The 25,681-nt window shown below is 36.6% G+C and overlaps 1 protein-coding gene across 16 annotated transcripts in view; it reads left to right on the forward strand.

Moving 5' to 3' along the window:
- PARD3 (par-3 family cell polarity regulator) overlaps positions 1 to 25,681 on the forward strand; it is a 457,172-nt gene that overhangs the window by 232,491 nt on the left and 199,000 nt on the right. For all 16 annotated transcript variants that reach the window (XR_012624146.1, XM_074832438.1, XM_074832496.1 and 13 more), the window contains 4 exons: positions 2,888 to 2,971; positions 12,557 to 12,682; positions 14,045 to 14,427; positions 24,751 to 24,890. Coding sequence is in view for 15 of the 16 variants with exons in the window: in XM_074832438.1 (XP_074688539.1) it covers positions 2,888 to 2,971; positions 12,557 to 12,682; positions 14,045 to 14,427; positions 24,751 to 24,890 (733 nt within the window). In the remaining variant the exon portion in view is untranslated. The remainder of the gene's footprint in view (positions 1 to 2,887; positions 2,972 to 12,556; positions 12,683 to 14,044; positions 14,428 to 24,750; positions 24,891 to 25,681) is intronic.

The raw sequence follows: 25,681 nt of genomic DNA on the forward strand, positions 1-25,681 counted from the left end.
ACCTTTTTAAAGCAGATTTTAAATAGTTTTAAAAGTCTGTGTTAAAGATGAGCATTGGAAACCTGACATTAATAAACACTGATGCTACAGTAGATTTTCTGCCTCAAAGAAGATATTTATTTGATGGGACTCTGAAAACTTGGCAGAAGGAATAGGGTCAGTGCTAGCACAAATAGATCAACAGGCAAGATTTTCAAAGGGGAAAATCTTAATTCCTGTCACCAGTTCACAGTCTACTGGGAAGACATGCATGGAGGTCACATAAGTTGGGGATCAGAAACATCATACTTTGTGAATGGCTCAAAGCTGATGTTGTTGAGGACTGAGAAGCTCCTCCTAATTAAAAAAAAAAAAAAACAAACAGTAAAGTATATTTTATTTCATCATGAGATCCAGCAAGCTTGACCTTTTGCATTTCATTGCAAAGAGCTGATCTATACCTCACTATGGAATTAATGAGAAAACATCCCTTCCACCCTTAAATTAAACCTTTTTAATTGATTAAACTTAAATTTTAAATAAAAATCAATCTTCTGCCTCTATTATTTCTGAATTAAATTATGAATTAGGTGCAGAGGGTTTAAAATGTTAAAAGATCATGGTGACATCTATTAGGCAATACATGCTGAGCTTTACTCAGTTCCATTTACAAAACCTGTTACACTGTAAATTCCAAATGCTGTTTGCTAAGTAGAGTTTGCAGAACTGTCAAATTTAATGCTTCTTGGTGTTGCTTTTAAGTAACTTAATGACTTTTCATCATATGCTACTTCATTCTTTTCCATTTTGATGTCATACTTATTTGTATATTAGTTTGAAATAGTTGGCTCAAACTTCTGAGAAAATCAGGAAGCAAAATTGAAACAATCTCCCTTAGGAAGGGATCAGTTCCTTTTGTTTTCAGTTTTACAGAGTTTAATGTTTGAATTTGGGATGGATTTTTTGGAAGAAAAAATATAAGGAAAACGAGTGCCTAGACATTAAATGTGTGTTTTGGAAAAAAGGAAAGTTACTGATTCAAGCAGTAGAACAAATTAAACAGTGTAGGCTAGATAGGAAAATAGGCGCTTTTTTTTTTTTTTTTTTTTAAATTTAAGCTGTGTTTCCACTTATGACAGTTCCAAGTGAATCACACTGATTTTCACTTGTTCTCTTCCTCAGCTCTCAATCTTCTTTCAAGCTAATAGGAAAGTCCAAAAAAAGTTGATCATAGGGAACCATAGACATATCAGTAGCAAAAGACAGCTTTCAGAGTACATTTTGGAGGTGAAAGACGTGGCTTGATTCCTGTGAGCAGCTTTGCATGCTAGTTAATGAAAACAGCCTTAATGTACAGTGAGAATTAACTGAAGTTTGTCTATACAGAAATTGGGACAGGAAACATTACCAGATGCTGTAATGCTGTCAGTCTGAACACATTGGTCCAGGTCTGAAGAATAACAGTTTTGGTTTATGTCTCTCAGTTCTCCTGTTGATGCAGTACTTTCTTGAGCTAAACAGTGGCAACAGGGGTAGAGACCTTCCATTTGTGTTGTTTAAAAATGAGTTAAAAAAAATCAGACACGACTTGAGATATACAACAAATGTAAAGACTACTTCAAAAACATACTTAAAAAATTTAATGTGGAAGAAATATAAAACAAACTGTAATACAGGATTTTTGTTGACTTCCTAACAATATGTGGTCTGGTTATTCTCAAACTCCAGATTAGGCACTGCAAGCTTTCACAATGGGCCACCATACGATCAAGAGCTCATTGAAGGAAGTAGAAGATCTTCCACTGCTATCATAGGGCATTGGTCTTGCTCTTCTCTCCATTTCTAGATTAAATTTGGTTTGTACTCTTACGAGAAACAAGCCTCTCAAAGATCTGTGTATATATATGTAGTGCCAGGAAGTATGGAAAAAGTATGTAATACTAGAGAGAGGCATAAGCCACAAATTTAGATTGTGGCTTTTGTTCAGATCTCTCACTTCCAGATTTACTGAGAGGTTTGGCCTTCAAGTATTATTTTCTCATTTGGGTATTTAAAACTTTTTATGGTTTATGGGCTATATTCCACCTTTCCAGATGTGGGCATGTTTCAAATGCATCAGAAGATTTGGTCCAAATCTATTTCTAGTATTTTTGCATGTCTCTTTCTGGACCTGTACTTTCCTCTTTCACTTTTTCCCTCTCTACAGCAAAAAGTATAATTGAAAACTAGATGCATAGTTGCTTCAGGAGGATGTCTGGTTGGTTTTGAATGTTACAGTTACATCTTTGGAAACTTTGCCTTGTAAGAAGATACAGATAGAGCAATCTTCCAATAAAATAAATGGAATTACAGTAAAACAAATTAATGTGTTTTAAAACTAGAAGAATTTAACCAATTAAAAATTTAATAACTCTCATTTGATTAAGGGGTAGTTATGTGAAAGTTAATGTTAAGGCTTAGAGTAGGCTCTCTCTAAGATAAAAAAATAAAGCATGCTAGTGCTATGATCAGCTTTTAGGCTTCTGAGGAAAAACTGTATGTGGTATTTAAGGTATTTCTGCTCAGTGGTCCAAACAGTTAACTTCTAACTTTAAATTTAAGCTTTGGAACAAGAAAGAATTTAAACAATATGCATGCAATGATGATGATACCTATTTTTATGTAGCAAACTAAGTTTACAAAAAATTTCTTTGATTTTTGTTTGTTTTCTTAATTGAACTATTTTTGATGATTGATCTTCTTTCATGCCATCAGATTAATCTTCAGGTACGTATCATTCAACAATGCTTTCATCACCATGATTTGATTTCTGGAATGGTTTTGTATGTTTGTTCTGTATGTTTGTGTGGGGTTTTTTGGTTCCTTCACGGTACATGTTCATATTCCCTCATTCGTCATTGTCTCACAGTGATATGGTAAAGCTCGTAGAAGTCTCCAATGACGGCGGGCCTTTGGGAATCCATGTAGTGCCTTTCAGTGCCCGAGGTGGAAGGTAACGTATTGTGTAGGATTTTAATTGAATTGTAATTTGCTGTGTTTTGTTTTAGTTGTGTTAATTTTTGTATTGTGTGCCTTTGCCTTCTGTAGAATATTGTATGTTTTTCAAAAGGCAGTCTCACTGATTAAGAAAGGAAGAAATGCAAGTTTATTGATTCTGTACTTGGAAAAGCTCTGCTTAAAAGGAGTTAGAACTGTGGGGTTTTAATAGAGGTTCTGTTGTAATCTCATAGGAAATTGAAGTATAAAGATGTTTCCCTTTGTACTCTTAAAAAATATAATCTGTTGCTTTAATTCAGGTAGATATTTATGCAACATTTTCTTGCTGACTGTTTAGAGCCACAAGTTCCCAAAGAACAGCAGGAGTCTAAACCAGAGGCATCCTATGCCTGCACTTGATAGGAGTGGAAGAGGAAGCAATCATCATGCTTTTGATATTTGGTGTTGTCCCATCTGTTGGGGTTAAAGTGAAGTAGCAGAACCAGTTGAAACATTCTGGTTTTGGGGAAGGTGAACCTGTTTTAATGTATGACAGGCTGGAACTCCTGAATTTGGATTGATGACAAAAAAAAAGTGTAGTGTCAGTCCTTTACATTAAAAAATACAATGTGGGGGATTATATTCGTAAACAGAATACATCATCTCTAATGCTTTGTTAAAGTATATTTTTAGCATTTCAGGTCATTAACATCTTCTCAGAAAAATAGCTTAACTTTTGTAGTAATTAGTGGTGGATTTGAAGCTTTTAAGTATGTTGAAAAATGATAGTTCTTCAGGAATATATGCAGATTTTATTTTTGTGATGCATATTCTAGGTATACACTGTATTTTTCCTCTTTAAGGAAAAGGGGAACAAATACGTATTTTAAAAACTAATCTTTGATTACCCATGAAGGGGTTATGCTTTCACATGTCTGCTGACCCAGGAGCAATTTCAGATTAGTAAGTAAGAGCAAAACTAACTTGCTATGCATAGATATATGTCTCAAATATTAATATCCTCTTTTCAGAAATGATAAATGTATTTTTCCTTCTATACCAGATACCTTCACAGGATTTTAAACACAGTATAAAAGCTTTATTTGCAGTTGTTACTTTAAACCCAGTGCTTTCATAGCCATACTCACATGCTATGTCAGAAAATGCTTTTTTTTTTTTTTTTTTTTTTAAATTTAAAGCTTACTTTTTCTGAAGACTACAAGTATTAAGAACAAACTTCCGTAAAGTGGTAAATTCTTCTCTTCATAATCTGAAATTTAGTAAATTCAGTGTGGGGATGGAAAGGGCATGAGTGAATGGTTCTTCAAACAGAAGCTCAGAAGTAAATCCCATAAAGTTGGAAATGGTTGAAATGTTCACGCAGTTATCTGGGATTTAGACAGTGTGAAGGCCAAGAAAAAGACTGATTTAAGAATGTTGACTGCCTGTTAAGTTCTTGTTTAATAAAATTGATGTTAGAAATGTGTATTTTGACATTTTATATAAGAATTTTAACTCAAGTAAAATTCACTTCCAGGATGTTGGTGTGGTTGTCAAGTCTGAGGCGAAGCTTAAACTGTTTATACATAATGAGATCATGTAAAATGAAAAAACTGTAAAAACAGAAATAAAATATCTCTTTTTTTTTAAGGATGCTAGCTATGTCAAGAGCTACAAAGGACTTTTAACTCTTTTTTTTTTTTGGTCCTGAGTTTGGGATTATATGATAAATTTTTATTACAGGAGAGCCAAGCTTAAATAAAGATGTTTAGAGCAGGACATACTTGAAAATGAAATTTTATTACAAGGGAAATAAGTTTTATATTAAAATTTATCTACTTTTTCTTCATAATACTACAACTCCCCTATTGAAAAATGTATGGTTTGCGCAATGCTAAGTTTTTTCGAAACACACCCCACCTTCCACCCCCAATAATCTGCTGGAGAGGGGAAATACTTGGGGTGGGTCCATGTCTTGAAAGTTTGGAGGAACAGAGTTGGAGAGGACCTTGGATAATTCAAAAACATTTCTCCCATGCTGTCAGCATTGTAGTGAAAGAAAAGTTCATTGCTTGGTATTGATTATAAGCACTTGTGTTGTACTGCTGATTTGCTGTCAGCTGTGCTCACTCCTCTACGTTTCCAGTGAGAACAAAGACATTTTCTCCAGCTGCCTGCAGCGTGGGCAGGGAAAGGAATATACCCAACTTCAGTTTTGGAGCACTTAGTTGGGGTTTTTGATTTCTTTTTGGTTTGTTTGGCTTTTGTTTTCTTGTTTTTCCTCTTGGTTCCCCAGCTCTGCTGAGCAGATAAAATACACTTGGTTCTCCTTTTGCTGGATTCAGAGGGAAAGCAGATGCTTGGCAGGGATCCTCTTCTGCCTACTTGTTTCTCACTCTAGCACATGGCTCCTCTTTGTTCCTCCTCTGGCTGCAAAACATAATGCTCTGTGCTACAGTGAACTAACTTGAGCAGGGGATCTGCTCAGCAGAAACCTAAATATACAAAATCAAACACAGGACTCAGTGAAGACTTTGAGGGATGTCCAAAAAGAGAAGATCTGATGTATCATATAGCTTAGTCCATTGGCCCACTGTTGTTTTATATTTGCTTGGTGTTCAATTCCAGTTATGGTGTGTTTTCAATTATTTTTCTTTCAGTTCCTTTCTTTTGCTTTTGAAAATGTTACTCAATAGGCAATGGTTATTAAATCAGTAATTTTTAAAAAGTGAAAAAATGTAACATACTAATGCAATTCTCCCCTTTTTCCCCTATGCAATAAGCAGGGGCCTTCTCCCACCAAAAAAACGCCCCTCCCCCAAAGCAAACACCCTAAACCTCTAAAAATTGTATACCGTAACTATGTATTTTGTTTATATTGAGGAAATATTTGACTTTTTCACGTACTTTTGAGGGTTTGGGTTTTGAGTAAGAAACCATATTCAATATCGGCTTTTGATCTTGAACAAAATCTGTAAAGATCTCTGCCTCATCTATATAGATGCTACTAATTATTTCTGTTCCTAGTAAAACTGAGACTTTTTTTAAATGAAAAAAGTAAAAATCTCTTCCTAATTCTGTGGGAGAAGTACTATTGATTTGTACAGACATGGTCAAACTTTCTTCTATGGATGTTTTCTTATTATCCTTCTGTTTTTACCTCTAGAAGTTTATCAGTCCTTTATTGGCCTTTTTGATCTTATGTTTTGGATAATAGAGTTTGTTCACCTTATCAAAAGGAAGGGGGGGAATACATATTCATGACATTATAGTTGTGAAGTTTTTCACGATAAGATGTTTTGTTTGTAAAACCTGCTTGCCCATTTTTGCAATGGCATAGGTGCAGTGCTAAGCAAAATAGGAGGCATGAAAATGAAAGCAGAAAGAAGGACAGAATAGAAGGTGAACAGGAAAGTGTTTAGATAGGGGTAGAGCAAAGAGGAAATGAATGAGAGGAAAGCATGAAAGGAAAGAAAATTTTAAATCTCTGCAAAATTCCCTTTAGCAACAATCCTTCCTTATTAAGTGCTCAGAGGGGAGAACAGTCCCTTAAGAATAGCATTTGAGCGATCCTCGCTGATGGGAGATGTTATGTTGATGCGTAAATGGGGTTGCATCGAGTTCTCCTCTGCAAGCTTAATAGTAATTATAGTATAATTTACTGTTATATGGCCTCTTCTACTTTTAAGAGTCTTTGAAATCTTCTCAAGCTCTGTACCCTAGCTGCTGTTCTGAAATCCTGCCATGTCTGTCTTTGGATGGAGATTGAACTGGCACGAGGAATATATGAGATAACATCAGAAATATCTGTGAATAATGATATGGAAGTTATAGTCCCATAGTCCCAGGAATACTGTGAACTCTACTTAGTAAAACAGAACAGAAAAGGATTTGGACATTCATCTGAAAACCCCATAAAGAACATCCATTAATAAGTATCAGACACGTTACTTTGATGCAGAGCAGTGAGTATATAGGGCTCTGCCAGGTGTTCTTTCTATTGAAGCATGCCACAAAATCTATGATAAACCATACAGCTAAAACTTGGCAGCTAAAAATGTTTAATCTGTGTTTTTATGTTATATATCTTAAATGTCTTAGAAATACTAAGGAAGTCTCAGAAGAATGGAAAAAAAATATTGCTTTTTGTTGGTTTAAATGACAAATTTAACAGATTTTATTAAAAAGATGGAAAACCTGAGATGAAAGTAGGCATTGATGTATACACAATCCCTGTACTAGAAAATTGGTTATATGTTTTTCTGTTCTGTATTTCTTTTATTTTTTTGCTTTTAGTGAAAGTGCCCTTCATTTTCTAGAGTTTATAAATCACGTTTCACTGTAAAAGTTTGGTTTTTACTCAAAATACTAAGAAAACTAAAGTAATATCTAATGGCCATTGTCTATACTGAGAGTCCTTAATACCACCTTCAAGGTGCCTCTCTAACGATCATACTCTGTTTGATCATCTAGGAGGTATGTGTTATCTGCATCTACATTTATTCCTCTCCTGCATTTCCAACCTTTTAAGTCTCAAAGGTAGCCATGGTTTTCAAAAACACATGCATTGGAAGAAGATTCCCTGTGGTGTGAATGTACCATTCCTTCACTCTTTTAGCTGAATTCAAGGCTTTCTTTGTCTGATCTCAGCCTTTAAAAAGTTATATAAACTTAATTTGAAGTATTACTTAAGCTGAAAAGCTGAGGAGCAGTTACCAGAGATTGGAAACTGGTTCTAGACTTCAGGCGTGAAAGCTGATAAAGTTATTTTAATACCTCCGCAGTAGTGCCATGACATCAATCTTGTGCAAGGGAGTTTATGTCCAATTTAGCATTGATCAGCTACGATAATTTAACCTGAACAAACAAGCTCATTTGCCTACTCTGACCTCCTAATCTCAGGAAATTTATACTGTGTTTACGTTCCTGTAGAACTTCTGAGATCTTTCAATGCATGAAACTGCTACACATGGTCTTTTCAATCAGTCATTATTTTTGCCCCCTAATCTAGTTTTTGTTTTTTCCTGTTAGTGACTTTACATAAACATCTAAATTGTTTTTCTTCTGTTCTGTCTGATTTGATTATATTACAGTTAGCTTGCAGGTAATAGGTAAATAACTTCAATGTGTACATACAATAGGTGGTGATGGCTGAATCATATTCTAGATGCTCAATGTAATATTTTTATTACTCTCATAGTATTTACACTGTCAGTTTTTATTAAGACAAATTATCATCATTTCCATACAGCTGGATGGCATGTGGGGAGTTCACTATTTCAAAGAACTACCCCCAGACTAACTCAGGCAATTTAGATGTCAATAAAACATTTGCTGTTTATTTCTAGTTTTATCATTGGTTGTAATTTATACTGAGAACTGAAACGTTAACACATGTAGCTGAGTTTATTTTAATTGTATAATTAGAGTAATGAACCTTGTGGAAATACAGTGGTGCAAATGCTAATATAATCTAAGCTGTTTACATTCCCAATTAGGTTTTTAAAACAAATAAAAAGATTGAGCTCTGCGCTTTGATACTGTTTCCCGTCTGTCCTCATGTCAGCTAACGTTAGTCTAAAACAGTGCAGGTACCAAATTTCCATTTATAATCATTGTTTCGATAGGATTGTATACTTGCAGAGTGTTTTGCAGAGGTTGACACAATATTTAATCTCATTCTTGAGGAAGTTATAGTTTAAAACGGTTGTAATGGAAGAATTTACGTGAGAAAACTAGTTGACTTGAACTGGACAGGATTAAGCAAATTCAGATGGACCCATGTATTTGTATGCTACATGATTGTGTTTAAACAAATATATTTACTGACTTTTGTATTTTATACTAGATTAGTTTACAGGCTTTCAAAATGTATGCTTTCCTAATGTAGGAAACGTAATTTTTAAAATGTAGTAGAGCTATATCTCCACTTATCAGGATTAATGGTGGTGACATATGGCAGGGAAAAAAAAATCCAATTAGTTTTTAGGTTATTGCATATTTGCAATATCAGGTCTACTCTGTTTATCTCCAGTTACTGCAACAACAAACATGGATTCCCATAATGCCTTTTTTTAAGAGTCATATTCTTACATCTAACCATAATATGGTAAAGAAATACTCTAGGAAATTGATAGGCTTTTGTTAATAAATTTTTCAGGAACATACATTTTCTGCAAGTTCTAGGAGAGTTTACTCTGCTATGCAGAACCATATTCATGAAATCGTTTCTGAAACTGTCCAGAGGGACCTTTTGCCCCATGTGTTTATATAAAAAAAAATAAAAAATTAAAAAAAAATGCACTGTGAGGATCCTGTGTTCAGATTTGATTCAGGCTGTTCATCCAGCCTTGAATCTGTTCTCAGTGACTTTAGCTTTGTACGCCTTGGTTAACCTAGCTCTAACATTTGTTAAAAACCAAAATCCTCATGAGCACCATATGTTGTGTCTGAGATGAGCAATCTTGCATTAGTAGAACTTGTAGCCTTTGTTTAATGAGATTATTTGCAATTTTTATTGGTAGTTTATGTGTTGCATTATTTTACTGTTGGTTAGGGTTAGTAATATTTTTACCACATTTGAGAGCTTAGATGAAGTAAATTTAAGAAATTACAAGCCATGCATAAAGATGCATCTTGCGTTAATAATTTAATATAACTTCAGAATGCAAAACAGTTAGAAAGCAGCATTTCAAGAAAAATGCTATGCAATTTATTTTGTAATCATAAGTACATGGACACATTGGGGTGAAATAATCGTATTATTTTGTGCAGTGTATTATCATAGTAGTAATTTGGAGTGTTGTACTTTGTGTAGAATATGTTTTGATATTTAGCATATTGATATTTTGATATTTTTTTATATTTAACCATGTAAACAAAACACCCATTGCAGTTACTGCGTATGCTCTTGTGCAAGCATTGCACTCATCCAAGTTCTGATTTAGAATTACATTACAGAGGAGCACACCTGCCTCAAAGTGCTGTTGGGCATGAAGTGAAAGAACAGGGAGAGTAAACAGAATTCTTTCCTCTCCCCTTCAAAAAATTTGGTGGTTTTCTCTTAAATGTAGCATTCCCAATTTTATATTTGCTTGCTTATCTCTTCCCCATTTAGAGATATCCTCTTCAATAATTTCACTTTGGGGCTCAAAGACATTTTTTCCCCAGAGAAATTCAACAACTCACAAGTGAAAAAGTCTCAAACTTGTTTTCTAACCATCAGTTTTATATATATCAAAACTGTAATTCTGATAATGTAGTGAAGGCACACAGGTCTTTTTTTCTTTTTATCATTAACATTCATAACTGTTAATGCTTTCTGCAAGTAACAAACAATCGAAAAATTTTATGTTTTAAAAATCTGAGGCTGTGTTCAAAGCTCATTTTAGTGAACAGAAGGAAAAAGGGATTGAAGCACTATGTTAAAAAGATTTGTTTTATTTTACTTTCGGTAACAACATACCTTCATAATTATCAGTAAATTTTGTATCATAAAGGGAGCACGTGATCATTAAGTTGGTGTGTGACTGTTGTGGACTTTTAGAATTTTTTGTCACGCAAACTGTTAGAGGATTGTGGACAAGGCAAAAAGAAAACCACCTAAAATTATCTAGATAATACAAGGTGTTTCACTACCTTGGTGACCAGAAAAAAACAACATGGAAATATTGTTTTTGCTTTGGGAAATTTGGAAAAATTCGGTTTGCTTTTTTTAATTTTCCTTTTTTATGGGAGATGTTGGGTTGTTGGATATCAACAACCTTTGATAACCCAAAGGATATCAACTTGGGATGGGGAGGGATAGGGCTAGATACATGCTAGTGTTGGTTGTGTTTTTCAATATTTTTTTTTTCCTGAAATGCATGTATTCTAGAGAAATGATACTTCAGATTTATGGAATCTTTCTGGTCCTTGTGCTCACCAGTGTTATTACAGAGACAGATTGCTAATTGCAGCAGCTGAGCTGAGCTGAGTTAGTGTCAGCGACTGCACCCAAGTGATCCATCGGGAACCCAGTGAGGGTCGAGAAGGTTTGCCCCTGATGGAACCCCTGGACAGGTCAAAAGTGCTTGCCAAATACTCTGTATCAGTTGGAAACAGGATAGTATTGCTTAAATGTTAATGTCTGACTCAAACTTCATTTGATGATTTGTGTTGTCAAAATGCTTTATGTTGTTTTTCTCCTCACAGTCTGTTTACATGTATAGATCCTTTCAACATCATATCTTAATGTCTCTAGGTGATTCCAAAATGGAAATACTACTAGGATCGTTTCTTTTACTCCTTCATCTGCCTTGTAGGAGAAAAAGTATGACTGTTCTGTAAAATAAATGTCTTATTTGCATATGTTGATGATAAATTGGTAAATGAAGAATTTAAAGTGGAAGAAATAAGTTGAAGTTAATTTTGCTTTTCTGAACCATTTGATGAAGTCCTCAAGTGCAGATATAACTTTTGAGCATGAGGAGTCCTTTTAAGCATCATTGACTGCTCATTTACTCTGAGGTATGTGTGAACTGAAGTGCTATGATCACTGAAAGTTTTGTGCTAAAAGACATATGTGGTCTTGCAATTCCTGCCATGCAACCAAGTATTTTTCACGACATGCCTTGAAAAGACTTCAGAAAAAGTAATACTGTTGACTTGGATGATGTGAATTTGACCCACTGATACATCCTGTGGGATTTCAATGTAAAGCTGATCTTCTTTAAAAAAATCAAGTGCAGTGTCGATGCAAGAATAATCCTGAAGATTGAATCCTTCTTCAAACCTAGAGTTCAGGTATAGAAACATTGACTTTTCACACTATCCTACCAGTACCTCAGAAATCCACTCTTCAGGATCCATTTCATAATTTCAGGTTGATACTTGTTTACCTTTTCTAAGAATGTCCTTAAGATGACACTGTGGGTAAGCACTAGACAGAGGTGACCAACTCATTGCACAGAGGCTATCAAATGGTAATTGTCTTCAGTCATTACTGAACCACTTAATTTAAGATAATATGCTGAATTAAAAATGGCTTTTAAGTTTTTAGTTTCCTCTTTGCTGTTTAATAAAAAAGTTAAGGTTTAAAAATAAAAGCATTTGGTTCCCATGAAGTTCCTGAATCCTCTATCCATCCCTTCATTATAGGCTGCTTATTATGTGAGATAACCCCACATTTCACTTGCACAGAAGCAGTAGTGATGGCTGTGGTATTCTCCGCTAATTCAGAAATTCAAATTTTAAGTTGAAATTGTTCAACTTCAGTTAACTAGCAAAAAAGATGCTAGTTGTAAGATGTATGGTGCTTCTTGGAGCTTTTACTGCTCAGAAATCTAGACCTTTTGCAAGAATGGACATGCTGTCATCACACTGCCTGTTCGTTCTTACTTTTAAATGACATGCTTGATTCACCGAGGCTTTTTGTTTCATGGTTAAGGGATAATAATTCAGGTAATGTTTATAAAGGATTTGAAACTATAGTATCCTACTTCAAGGTAAAGATGGTTTAAAATTTAGTTTCTACAGTAATTACGATAAAATATTAAATCAGTAGGATTTTGTATGCTGCAAATTGTTCGAACAGTAATCATTTGTAATCTTAATGTTCCAGAACCCTGGGGCTGCTGGTAAAACGATTGGAGAAGGGTGGAAAAGCTGAACAAGAAAACCTTTTCCGTGAGAATGATTGTATTGTCAGGATTAATGATGGAGACCTTCGGAATAGGAGATTTGAACAGTAAGTGTACTTACCACACGTTACATTGCATTATTCAATCTTTAACACTGCACCTTGCAGTAATTTGAGGAAGAAAAAATTGTCTAAGCTTGCCTTTCTAATAAAGAAAAGATACACTAAGGGGCATTAGTGTTTTTTAATTAGCGAAACTACAAAAAATTCAGGATAATTGCTGTCTTCAGAACATACGCACTTCTCATTTAATTGTTTTTGCACATTACAGATTTTTTCTTCTTGCATCGGTAAATTGTTTATCCTGAAATTCTCATATGACTTGTGCTCTTACACTTGCAATGCATCAATATAAGGGGACAGCATGGAGACTTTATTTTTAACATTTTAAAAATATTTATGGCTTTGTATGTGTGAGAACTAAAGGTATGTGCAGAAACTTCCTGGAGAAGTTTGAAAGATCATAAATATTTGCTCAGCGGACACCTGGACTTGGTAGAATCTCAAAATAGTGAATCAGAAGGACTTTTGAAAGTGAAATCAGATTGTAGTTGACACACAGATAATTGAAAGAGAAAGCAGAAAGAGGTAGGCAGAAAATAAGTGATTTCAAAGATGATACTATTGTTCTGAAAACCCTAACGTGTTGAGGGCCAAAGGAATATAATTTATTCTGATTGTCCTATACTTAATATACATTTGAAATGTGTTTTTTATTTCTTTGACTCTAATCTGCATTGGAACACGACCCTGTACCATATGGTTGAAAGCAGCTTGTCTCTGCTTGTTCTATGGTTCTGATCACAATTTGTTAAGTCTGTGGAGAGACTTGTTGGCTTAGTGTGCTTTGGATCGTGACCTAGAGCCCAATGTTTGTCTGTGCAGTATTAAGCATTTTTTTCCTATTTCTTAATGTTCTGAAAGACTGCTAACTTACAAAATGTAAAGTGTAAACTGGACTTTTTGAAAGATCACATATACTCTCAGTAAATGATGGAAATACATAGTCTTTGAATGAAGTGTAATTTTCATTCTAATAATTCTGTTGTCACTGTGATTACTGTTATCACAATTACTGCAATTAGCAAGGTTCAAAACAAAAGGACACTGCAGTCCTGCCATAGAACTGTCTGCATTTCAAGACCGTGGTTAAAATTTTTGCTTTTCTGAATCCAGTATTTGATACGTTAGTTGTTAAGCATATTTAACCATTGTGTTGCCCTAAGGCAATAAACCTTTGCAAAAAGCAGACCAAGTAAACTAGTGAACAAATTCAAGTTATATGCTTTATGCTTGAATGCAATGTGTCTGTCAGCTCATGTTGCTTAATTAACATTAGTAATTATGCTTATAATGTCTTATAGTCTGCCAGTCCTAATTTGCCAATTTTCTGTTCATTTTGAAACCTAGAGCACAGCATATGTTTCGCCAAGCCATGCGTACACCGTTCATTTGGTTCCATGTAGTCCCTGCGGCAAATAAAGAGCAGTATGAACAGTTGTCCCAAAGTGAGAAGAACATGTACTACTCCAGCCGGTTCAGCTCTGATTCCCAGTATGCTGATGGAAAAAGTATTAACAATTCTGGACTTCACACGTTACAAAGAATGTCTCGAGCGGGTAACCAGTCCGATCAGACAGACTCCTACTCGCAGCTACCTCATAGTGTGAATTCATCAGGGAAACCACCCTCGGGCCTGGTACCATCACCTCAGAAAGTTCTCACCTCCACTGCAAACAGTGGGTATAACACCAAAAAGATAGGCAAGAGGCTCAGTATACAGCTGAGGAAAGGTAAGGCACTAGTGCGCTCCCCATGTAGCATGAGGTATGTGTGCGTAGTATGTGTATGTACATGTGTCAATGCCATTATATTGGGCAGGACAGCTTGCAGTAGCATGGGGGATGTGATGGGTTGATTTTTGAAGCCAAGGGGCTGAGTTGTCCCTGATAACACACCTAGGAGTCCAGCTGTGCATTCGGTGTGTGCAGCGTGTTTGCAAAAGGGTGTTTTGAAGAGTGATTCAACATTGTTTTCTGTTTCTCAACTAATAGAATGCAGTAAGTGCTAGAAATTCTGTTGGCCAAGACCCAGGGAGTGTGAGCTATTTAATATAAGTAAATAAGCTGAAATGGCCCATATTTTGTACTTTACAGTTATCATGACTTTTCAAATTGAGTAACTGTGGTTTTGCTGTTAGATTTTTAAGAGTGTGTTGGATCCAGTTGGTAAATCGGACTTTCTAATTTCCAGCTAAAGCTTTTCTTTATTCCACTGGGATATGAAAGTCTTTGTTTAAATGGTTGAGATGTAATGTGATATTTCCTATCGTGGTCCTTATGCTAATGTAATTTGAATGGGGTGAGAGACTATTTAAGGGCAGAGGAGAAAGGCGTGCGTGCTTATCTCAACATCTGTGTTATATGTGCACATGTAGATGCATTGCTACATCCGTGGAATTTTTATTACGTGTTAAATGTCCTTAAGTGAGAAAATCTGGTATTTTTGTGTAGTTACCATCTAGATGCTTTTAAGATAGTTCGAAGTATAATAAAATGACATTTAGATGCAAGTATTTTTTAGCTCTTGGGAAATGATTTTTTAAAAGGATTATACATGCTGTAAGCTTTATGGAATTAAAATTAGCATGTTTAAGGTTAGATATAATTTGATCTCTAGCAGCAAGAATAGGGTTTACATTACACAGCAAAAAGTTTACCTATATGACGGTATTCTCTGTGAACTCACAGTACATTCCCCTTAGGATATTGTATGTGCTTAGTGTTAATAATTTTTATAATGAGTCTTTTTATCAAAAGGGATTGAAGACTGCATTGAAGGGTAGAGATTTTACAGTTTCACAGGTACCAGGCTACTTGTCACATTATCATTATGCTTTCCTTTCTATGAACTTCACATGAACCACCAGATTGCTTCTTTCTGGTTGCTGAATTTTAAGCTCTACAAACTTGGATGACATAAGGTTGAGTTGACAGTTTGCTTCTGTTGTTGATGCTCCTTCAAGAAATTCTTTAGGCCATCAGCTCAGATCAGCCTGCTTGGAAAAACTTACTGTTATTGGCTGAGTAAGGAATCACTGTGCTTACAAATATGTTCTCAGTCACTACAGTGATTTTTACCTGTTTTTTTGTGTCTGTGGAAGCCTGTAGAAATATCACTCGGACATTCCATAAAAGAATTCATAGCCAGGATTGGAAATATAAATTTCATATAATTTAAAAGCACCAACAAATGAATATAGAATATGGGAACCCAGTATTTTTGCATGAAACAAATGTGGCGTTATGGCTGCTCGTAAGACTCAAGAGTATAATTTTGATGTGTTTTGGATTCTTTTACTGTGATGTGAGTTTACATTTTGGTCATCTTGCACTGGATACTGTTTCATAAATATTCTCCCCACTTCCACAATGTAATTTAGCTTTGCTGGCACCAATATATGCGATGGTTTTAGAGTGAAGGAGATGCATGTTACCTGTTGATGGAAAGTGATCTATAGGATTCTTTAACATCTAGTTTACACCAGAGAAGTCTGATGGCTTTTACACTAGTAAAAGCTTTGAAATCCATATCTAGAATATATTTCAGAAGGTCAGAGGAGATATTTGTTCCTGACAGTTTGCTTATGTGACAATACTACTTATGAAGAAATAGCACCTAGCTCAGATTATAGACAGACAAACAAAAACTATTTAGTGTACTGTATTTTATGCATGGTGATATTTAAAAAAAAAAGTGCATAAGGGAGGATACCTTTTTATCATTGCTGTTGATCATTTATTAATATCCACTGTAGAAAGAGGCATGTCTTCCCATTTTGGCTTTCATTTCATCACTCTGAGTACATACATGTGGAGCAACAAATGAAGCAAAGCACTTAAGGATGCCCCCAAGTAGTTTGTTATAAATATGAGTGCAGTAGGGATGTTGATTGTCTTTGATTATTTCTAATGAAGGATGTTGTAATAATACAGGCTTTATAGATACTTAACAAATGTGCTTTCTTTGTAGCTAGCAGACAGCAGTTATTTCACCAGTTACCATCATTAGATTAAAAACTCCTTGTGGGGTGCATTAAGGCATGCAAGCATGTAAGTCTTCATCTGGAAATTCACTTTCGATTTAACCTGTACATTCTGGTTAATGATGTAGTATATGAGAATTGACTCTTTCAATGCAGACAGACCTTTTTATTACAGCTGTGTTTCTATATATAGCATGAGTTTTATTATATAAAATGACATGGTAAGATAACCCTACAGTATGTGCTTCTGTAATTATGATTTCTTAATATTTATTGCTGTTTTGGCATTTTAAAATAACCTGAACTTTCATAGGATTTAGCTGTTTAATAAAGTCAGAAGAGAAGGTCAGTCATATGTTTCAGTCAATGCAGAATGTTTGTTGGCTTTTCTAAATGAAAATGGATATCTGTTTATCTTTCCTTAAAGGTCAGGGCCTGAACTTTTAGCATATAGATGTAGGGGTTATTGCTGATATTCTAATGCCATTAAGGCTGTATAACAGTCTAGCTTAATAGCTCACACAAATTAAGATAGTGCAAGACATGACAGTGAGCCTATGTTTATATATATTTTGGTGTAAGCTGTTACACAGTAAGTATAAATAAATAAAAATAGTTCTTTACAACTAATATATAGAGAAAATAAGACCACTGATATAACACCCAGAGTGTTTGGAGAGATTTTGACCTCATGTACACCAGGACAATTCCGGAGTGTTTTTTCTTTGACTGCAAGGGTTTGAGCCAATGCAGTTGAGAGGAATTTAGTCCGGCACTTAAAAATAATAAATAACCAATTATACAACAAATTATTCTAAGGCTTAGTCTTTGACTACAGAATAACTCATAGAATTTAGCCTGATACTCACTACAGCATTCAGAAGACTGCTTTTCAATTGGACATTGTATTACTCAGATTTCATATATACTGCTTTTGACACTACTGTACTAAGACAAGCCTGAAGTAGTCAGTCTTTCAATTAGCTTTATTTTATTTGATTGCCCTTAAGTATAATGCTTATTTGCATCGGATCATGTCCATCTATAACTACATATTTTTCTAGCTAAATTAAATACATAATTCTTGAGGTAAAATGTCAAAACTGAGCTCTTTTTTTTTTTTTTTTTTAAAGTTAGTCCTAGTTCCACCAAATATTTTGCTATTTTTTGTCTGAACTATTCAGTGCATCAGGACTTCAGTCCACATCTCCCTGCTTCCAGAGAGTGACTTAACTACTGGCCTTGGGAGTTGTGATCATCTCTTCCTTTTTGGCCCAAAGAATATTTCTCTCTTGCAAAATAGTATAGCTTCAAGAGAAAGAAATCAGTGACAAAGCTGCAGGATACCTTACAGCAGGAAATCTGTAGAAATCACCAAGTCCATTGCAGAAAGTGTGTATCAGCGATGTCTTAGGAGATGGTGAGTTGTGAGAGGAGGGAGACACCTTTGTGCAGTGCAACAGACAAAAATGGTTAAATTGTAAATGTGAGGAGGATTATGAGACTTGTTGCTCTTCACAATTTCTTGTATTCCTGTTTGACTTGCTTGCCCTTCTACGGTTAATAATGCTCTGTCTTACATACACAGCTGAGCTTAAACCCTGCAAGTCTCACCAGGTGACTGGGCATTCAGTGTTGTGACATGGTGACACCCTGCTGCAAGAAGTCATTAGAGACACAAATAAAATGACATGGATAGTTTGGGAGTATGCTGATTTAAAATGGCATCATATTTGCTATGGAGTAAAGCACATATATGGACCTGGGTTTATGTAGCAGAGTGTGCAAGACAGGACCCTGAACTTGTCTGTAACATATCCTGCATCATGTATCTGAAATGTACAGATTTACATGCATTTTTCATCATACTCTCCTGTTTTCCCACACAGTTTCTTGAGCCAGACTTTGAACTGACATTCTAAATTTTTATTTAAAATTTCTTTTGAAGTGGTATGTTCTCTTAGACTGATTTTAGAATACCTGTTCAGATGCAGTAGGGCTGTTTGTCACTTTTGAAATGAAGCATGCAGATTCCTAAATTACTTAAGTGACCTTGAGAAATGAGATTCAAAAGCAAAGCAAGTAATTTTTGGGCGTTATTAGCCACTGAAGAAATATAAACTGCATCAAATTTCATCTTTCCATTTTTTAAGAACACTTCTGCTCACTATTTTTTAGCAGGCTGTAGCAAAAAGGGAAGAATGTTTCTATGAGGTTGATCAAAGATATTGAGATGTCTGAGCTTTGCTTGGAGAAAAAAATGTTGTTCCAAATCACTCAAATACATAAAAATGGGCATGCAATTAATTTGTCTTGCTTGTGCATGTGGCTGCAGAAATTATTTTATAGAGAGCTGAGTAGTCAGCTTTCTAAGCAGTCATTTGCACGTACAGTTACCCTGACTACACATACACAAATTCTGAAAATACAGAGCTTAAACTAGGAGCAGTAAAATAACTTTTCAGGACTTATCTAAAATGTGAGTTTAATGAAGCCCCTTACAGTAAGGAGAACATATTTGCTGTTTGCTCTTGTATGAGGTCCAGTCTGTAATAAAAACTGCTTTCTAACATAAAACAGTAGGGTAATTATTTCAGCAATCACCCATCTGTACATGGATCTCAAGAAACAGTCTACTGTGAAAAAGTCAGAACTTGAAATGCTTGGAAGGAGAGTGCTCTGATTATTGTCAGAGAGCATTTGGCTCTTCTGCTTAGTTTTATTGTAATGTTATCCCTCTCATTATTCTGGATCATTTTATAATCTAATACTTTCATTAAGTGGGGATACTTTATTTTGTAATTTTTGTGATTTTGTGTCACAAACTGTTTATATGTGTAACCAACCTCCCTTATTGTTTTAGGAAGGGGAGAGTGTGTTCCTTGTCTTTCAGAAGAATCTGCACTTTTCTTTAACAATCCTTCATTCCATCTGAGGACTGTTCACCCACATGGATTTTCCATATTTAGGTTGTTCTGAAATGTTCCCTGCTTCTCTTACATAAGTACTAACACAGGTGGTGCCCAATTATCTGGTTATCAAACATTTTCCATTGTTTTAGAAGTGACTTTTTTTTTTTTTTTTTAAATTTATGGAGATCTGCACTGAAGTACCTGTGAACTCATCTGCATTTTCTTAAATTAGAGGAGAAAGAAAGGCATGATTTACTTCTAGCTCTACATGCAGTCCTGAAAGGGAAGATAACTGTAAGAGAAGCATCTTAAGAAGTTGACAATGTAGGTCCTTCAGATGTTCCTTATTGGGTCTCTGAACTAATGTCCTTTTGAGAGGGGCATGAAAGTACTGGAAGCAGTGCAGAGGTGATGCTTTCTTTTTGTCTTGTGTTTCTACCCAGCAGCACATTTTGTTGCTGAGAATTTAGACCTTCACTTGGTGCTGGATGAGGAGTGTTATGCCAGACACAGTCTTTCCACAATCGAGAAGATAATCCTAGCATTAGTGAGAAATCAAATGCTTCTTCACTGCGAGAGAACAGAAAGTCTAGCCACCTTTAGTAAGATTTAAGAATTTTTTTACCATCCTGTCAGTTTATGAACAGGCTGAGTCCAAATAAGATGATGTTCATTCTGAATATATATTTAATTAAATTACATGGAGGTCTTCCCTCTCCTCCCCCTGCCTTTATGCTACTACAACTTTTTTCCTCCAAAACGGCAACTGAAGCATCAAATCTGTCTCTCTTCTGTTTGTACAACATAGTTCTTTTACTATTGTAACTGCCCTTTTCATTCACCTAAAAGTACTTTGTTTTCACCTTAGAGCTGGCTGAGCTCTTGAGGGTAATGTGACCTTAGAAGGCGTGTTCAGCATCATATTCAAGAAAAAAGGGGAGCTCTAACTTGTCGAGAGAGCTGCTGATTTATCAAAGAAGCCTAAGAATTTGAATTACACAAATTAGTGGGTAATTTTTAAATGTTATTATAATTTGGTGTAATTTGATTGTTGTCAGAGATGACAGCTATAGAGGGAGGAAGACATTTTCTACCCTTTCTCTTTTTAAAATCTATAAGAGATTAAGTTGAACACAGCTCAAATAATCTAGACCTTGCAAAGTAAAGCTCCTAGCTTTGTGTAGGATGACCCCCATGTTTTCAAAAAGATTGAAATTCTTTCTGTTTTCTACTTGTGTTCTGGTTCTGCCTGTATGTGTGTCCAGTTTCTCCCATATTATTAGTATAAATCAGAGATATCAGAGGAGCCTACAATATGTTTGCACAGTTCCCTCATTATTATAATGCAGTTTTATATCCTAAGAACTGAAAACATTTTAACAGCAGGAAGATAGTAAGATTTTATATGCATTTCTGTCAACAGGAGAGCTGAAATGCATGGAGTAGAGATAACTGAATCAGTTATGTGTATAAAAAGAAAAAAAAAATCAAACCAGTCACAGAATTTGTATTTAGTTTTGTCCTCAGTCGAATGTGTCCATTTATTTCCCAGTCTTGTGAACTTCTAATTTGTATATAATAAGCACAGGAGTTTTTGAAGCAGTATTATACAGCTAAGGACAGCTATAGTGCATGAATAGTAAAATGAAGCAGAGAAAAGGTAAAAGGAAAATGACACCCAAAAGCTGCCTCATGAAAAGCCGTACAAAGCAGCATAGCAAAATGTAGTCTACTTGAGGCCCCTTCCTTCCACAGAAGCAAGTAATTAGAATTTTATTCTGCTAATATCTGGGCTCAGTGTGGATTTGTGGCGTTCTGCCGGCTTTGGTAAAGTCTTTCTGGATATTTGACAGCAGAAAATGCCACAGTCCCAAATTTATATCCTGTGTGCATTTGTAATGTGAGCATTTCAACTTCTGTTTTTTCCGTGGGGATTTAAAGTGGAGTGTGTGAACCAGACATCTGTAATGATGCCGTAATCAGGCTATGGGGATTAAGTTTATTAATAATGAAATATTGTCCTGGATGTGCAGTCATGTTCTGATATTACTTTAGAAATTTTAGCAGACAAAACCTGTACTCAAAGAGTACAGTATTCAACACAAATCCTTAATATAAGAAAAGGATAAATTCCATAAAAAGCTGAGATGTGACTTAAAAAAGCCTTATACCTATCATCTTCACATGTTGAAAGGAGTTAGAGCTCTATGAACATTTGAAGCATCATTAAAATTGTGAGGTCTCCAAAGTAAAATATGGATGTTATGAGATCTAATATTTTTTTCATCTCTGTGTAATAGCACTGATAAATTTTATATCAGCCTGAAAGTGGATGAAGACTTTCAAATTCAAATGTCAGTTTTTCAGCTGTCTTGAATGCTGCAGAAGAAAGAGAGGTTGTCTCATGATAGTTAGCCTAGGGGAATTGATCTAAATTTCCTGAGCAATACAAGCTGCCTGCACTTGCTGTGTATACATGAAGACTTACAAGATGAAGATTTTAAAAGGTTATGTCAACCCCAGCTCTGTCACCTGTGTCAATTTACCTCTTAACATGATTACCATCTTGATAATAAAATATATTGTACTAAATTTTAATCAAATTGTAATAGTGCAGATTTTGGAAATCTGTATGTGGACTACTGTTGACTATATTGGACTCCTCCTTCCTTTTCACATGTGAATATCAACCTGATCAGTAAAAAAGTAAGACTTAGCAAATGAACATGGAGAACAGTAAGACAGAAATTAATTCAGGCTTTAATCTTGTGGTGGGTTGACCTTGACTGGACACCAGGTGTCCACCAGGCAGCTCTATCACTCACCCTCCTCAGCTGGACAGGGAAAAGAAAATATAACAAAAAGCTCATGGGTTGAGATAAGAACAGGGAGATCACTCACCAATACTGTCACAGGCAGAATAGACTCAACTCAGGGAAATTAATTTAATTTATTGCCAATCAAATCAAAGTACGGTAATGAGAAATAAAACCAAATCTTAATACACCTTCCCTCCACCTCTTTTCTTCCTGGGCTCATCTTTACTTCTGAATTCCCTACCTCCTCCCCCTGAGCAGCACAGGGGAATAGGGAATGGGAGTTGTGGTCAGTTCATCACATGTTGTCTCTGCCGCTCCTTCCTCCTCACCCTCTTTCTGTGCTCCAGTGTGGGGTCCCACCCACAGGAGACAGTCCTCCACAAACTTCTCCAATGTGGGTCCTTCCCAGGGGCTGCAGTTCCTCATGAACTGTTCCAGTGTGGGTCCCTTCCACGGGGTATAGTCCTTCAGGAACAGACTGCTCTAGTGTGGGTCCCCCACGGGGTCACAAGTCCTGCCAGCAAACCTGCTCCAGCATGGGCTCCTCTCTTCCCGGGTCCACAGGTCCTGCTGGGAGCCTGCTCCAGCCTGGGCTTCCCACGGGGTCACAGCCTTCTCCAGGCATCCACCTGCTCCACTGTTAACCTCCCCAGGCTGCAGGTGGATCTCTGCTCCCCCATTAACCTCCAAGGGCTGCAGGGGCACAGCCTGCCTCACCATGGGCTGCACCACGGACTGCAGGGGAATCTCTGCTCCAGCACCTGGAGCACCTCCTCCCCCTCCTTCTTCACTGACCTTGGTGTCTGCAGAGTTGGTTCTCTCACATATTCTCAATCCTCTCCTCTGGCTGCTGTTGCACAGCAGTTTTAGCTCCTTCTTAAATGTGTTATCACAGAGGTGCTACCACCGTTGCTGATGGGCTCGGCCTTGGTCAGCAGCAGGTCTGTCTTAGAGCCGACTGGCATTGGTGCTGTCGGACATGGTGGAAGCTTCTAGCAGCTTCTCACAGAAGCCACTCTGGCAGCCCCCCTGCTACCAAAACCTTGCCACGCAAACCCAATACAAACTTCAAATGGTTCTATAGTTATGTGTCTTTCACCTGATTGTGTTCAGCTTCCCATGGCTTATAGCTGAGGACTGTTGCATAAAAGTTTGGGTTCTGTCTGTCCTTGTGATTTTATACAAAGGGATATGTTATGCAGCTTTTAGGGACCATACCTGATATTGCCAAGCCCTAACTGCAGGTTGCCTTAGTAGGTCAGCTTAAATGTAGGTTGGGCATGCGTATACCTACCTAGTGAACATGAACTGTAGACATATCTTGACAGCCTCTGAGATGTTTCAAATGGAAGTTGTAGATGCTGACACTCTGTCAGGGATGCTCTCCACTGAATAGCTGTCTGGTTTCATGCTGGATTAAGTGTCCTGAATAGACTTGATGTGCAGTGTTGGGGAGGGGGCGGGGGGAGTCTTTCAACACAGAACTTCAAAGGTGAAAGGCTTCTGTTTGTCCTCTCAGCTTGTGAATCTCAGAGCTGGTGGGGTCCTAAGGTACACTGCAATTACCAGCTGTGAGCATAGTTTCTCTGAAATATGAGCAAGTCTCATTTGCCATATTGACTGGACCCCTCTGTGAATTTCTCCAAGCCATCTTAAATGTCTCTGTTTTGCTTCAGTCAGTCTTAGCCAAGTGTAGTCAGTCATCTCAGAAGTGGCAGCCTGGCTCTGCTCCCTGCCTGGGTGGTGGGGAGAACCGGAGTGAAGCCCTGGGGCAGAGAAGCTGTTGACAGAAAACAGCCTGAGGTCCCTCAGAGCAGAACCAATGAGACCACTGAGCTCCAGTTCTGTCTGTCACCTGCTGGTGTCCATAAGTAAGTTGACAAAGCCCCATGGCCAGCAGTGTCATCTGACTGACATTGCTGAAAGAGTTGCAAGAGAGAAAGAAAAGGATCTTGATGAGATCCAGATTGACAACAGGGAAGACAGTGATAGGATATCAGATATGCTTTGTTCTGATTCCTTGTCACTCAGCTCATCTGAAATAGAAAGTTGGAAATATGGCAATGACTTCAGAATCGTCAGAACAGCAAGTTGCAAGGAGGGCCTGCTGAGCTGCCTGTGCCAAGACTCAGTGCTTCAGCTATAGCGTTCCTATATATGCCTTTTTTTTCTTTTTTTGCCATGCAGTAATTCTTACATCTTTTATGTGTGTGTATATATATATATATCTGTATTTTCATGGATTGTATCAGTGAGGTATACATACATTCTGCTGGATAAAAACAATGTGGAATATAAAATGTGGATTTTAACAGGTAATATTCTGCATTCTTTATGCAGGTACAGAAGGCTTGGGATTTAGCATCACTTCAAGAGATGTCCCTATTGGTGGCTCTGCTCCAATTTATGTGAAAAACATCCTTCCGAGAGGTGCAGCTATTCAAGATGGGAGACTAAAAGCTGGAGACCGATTAATTGAGGTGATGAAGTGTTACGTGTTGTTTGTCTGTGTTTTAGCATGAGCCCACGCACCAGTTCACTTCCAAAGGCTCTTAGTAGTTTGTGTTATAGGAAAATGTTTCCCTCCTCTTTTTTTTTTCCTTTTTTTGGCTTTGTTTTTTTTTTTTTTAGGTTAGAGATCAAGGGCTGTGCATTTTCAGTACATAACTGTTTTAAGAGCTGGACCAGCCATACTATGAAAACATGAGCTTACATGTCCTTATGTGAATATAGTGTCATAGTCTTGCACTGCTGTTTAGGAATAAGTTGAAGCAAAGTGATTATTACCTAATAAGTGGCATTAAATCAGCATGGAGTGGCAGACCAGAAATTATTGAAGATGTTGCCAAGTGTGGAAGACAATACCCTGGAAAGTTTTAGTGAATTAACTGAAAGGGGCAAGCTAAGAGGAGGGTAGTGCTACAGAGAATCAAGGCCAGTTCCCTCCTGAAGGGAGGATATCCTCAAGGGAGTTAAATTTCTCTTAGACAGGCGCACAGCGGACATCTTCCTGCACATCTAGCTGGAGTGATAGAAGATGTTACCACCCACAGCTCTTCATTAGCATCCCTAAACCAAATGACACTGGAGGTACAGCTGAGACTGTAACTGCCTCTCAGAGCCCTAACTTCACTTTACTGCAAAATTGGCAAAGTCAGCTTGAATTGTTGCTGGAGGATTGCCCTCCGTAATTACTGTAATTCAAGGTTACCCAGATGACTTGGGTTGAAGAGGTTGGAGAAGCATTTAAGACAACAGCTATGGCATCTCA

This window comes from Strix aluco, chromosome 1, assembly GCF_031877795.1.
Source record: "Strix aluco isolate bStrAlu1 chromosome 1, bStrAlu1.hap1, whole genome shotgun sequence".
NCBI classification, from domain to species: Eukaryota; Metazoa; Chordata; class Aves; order Strigiformes; family Strigidae; genus Strix; species Strix aluco.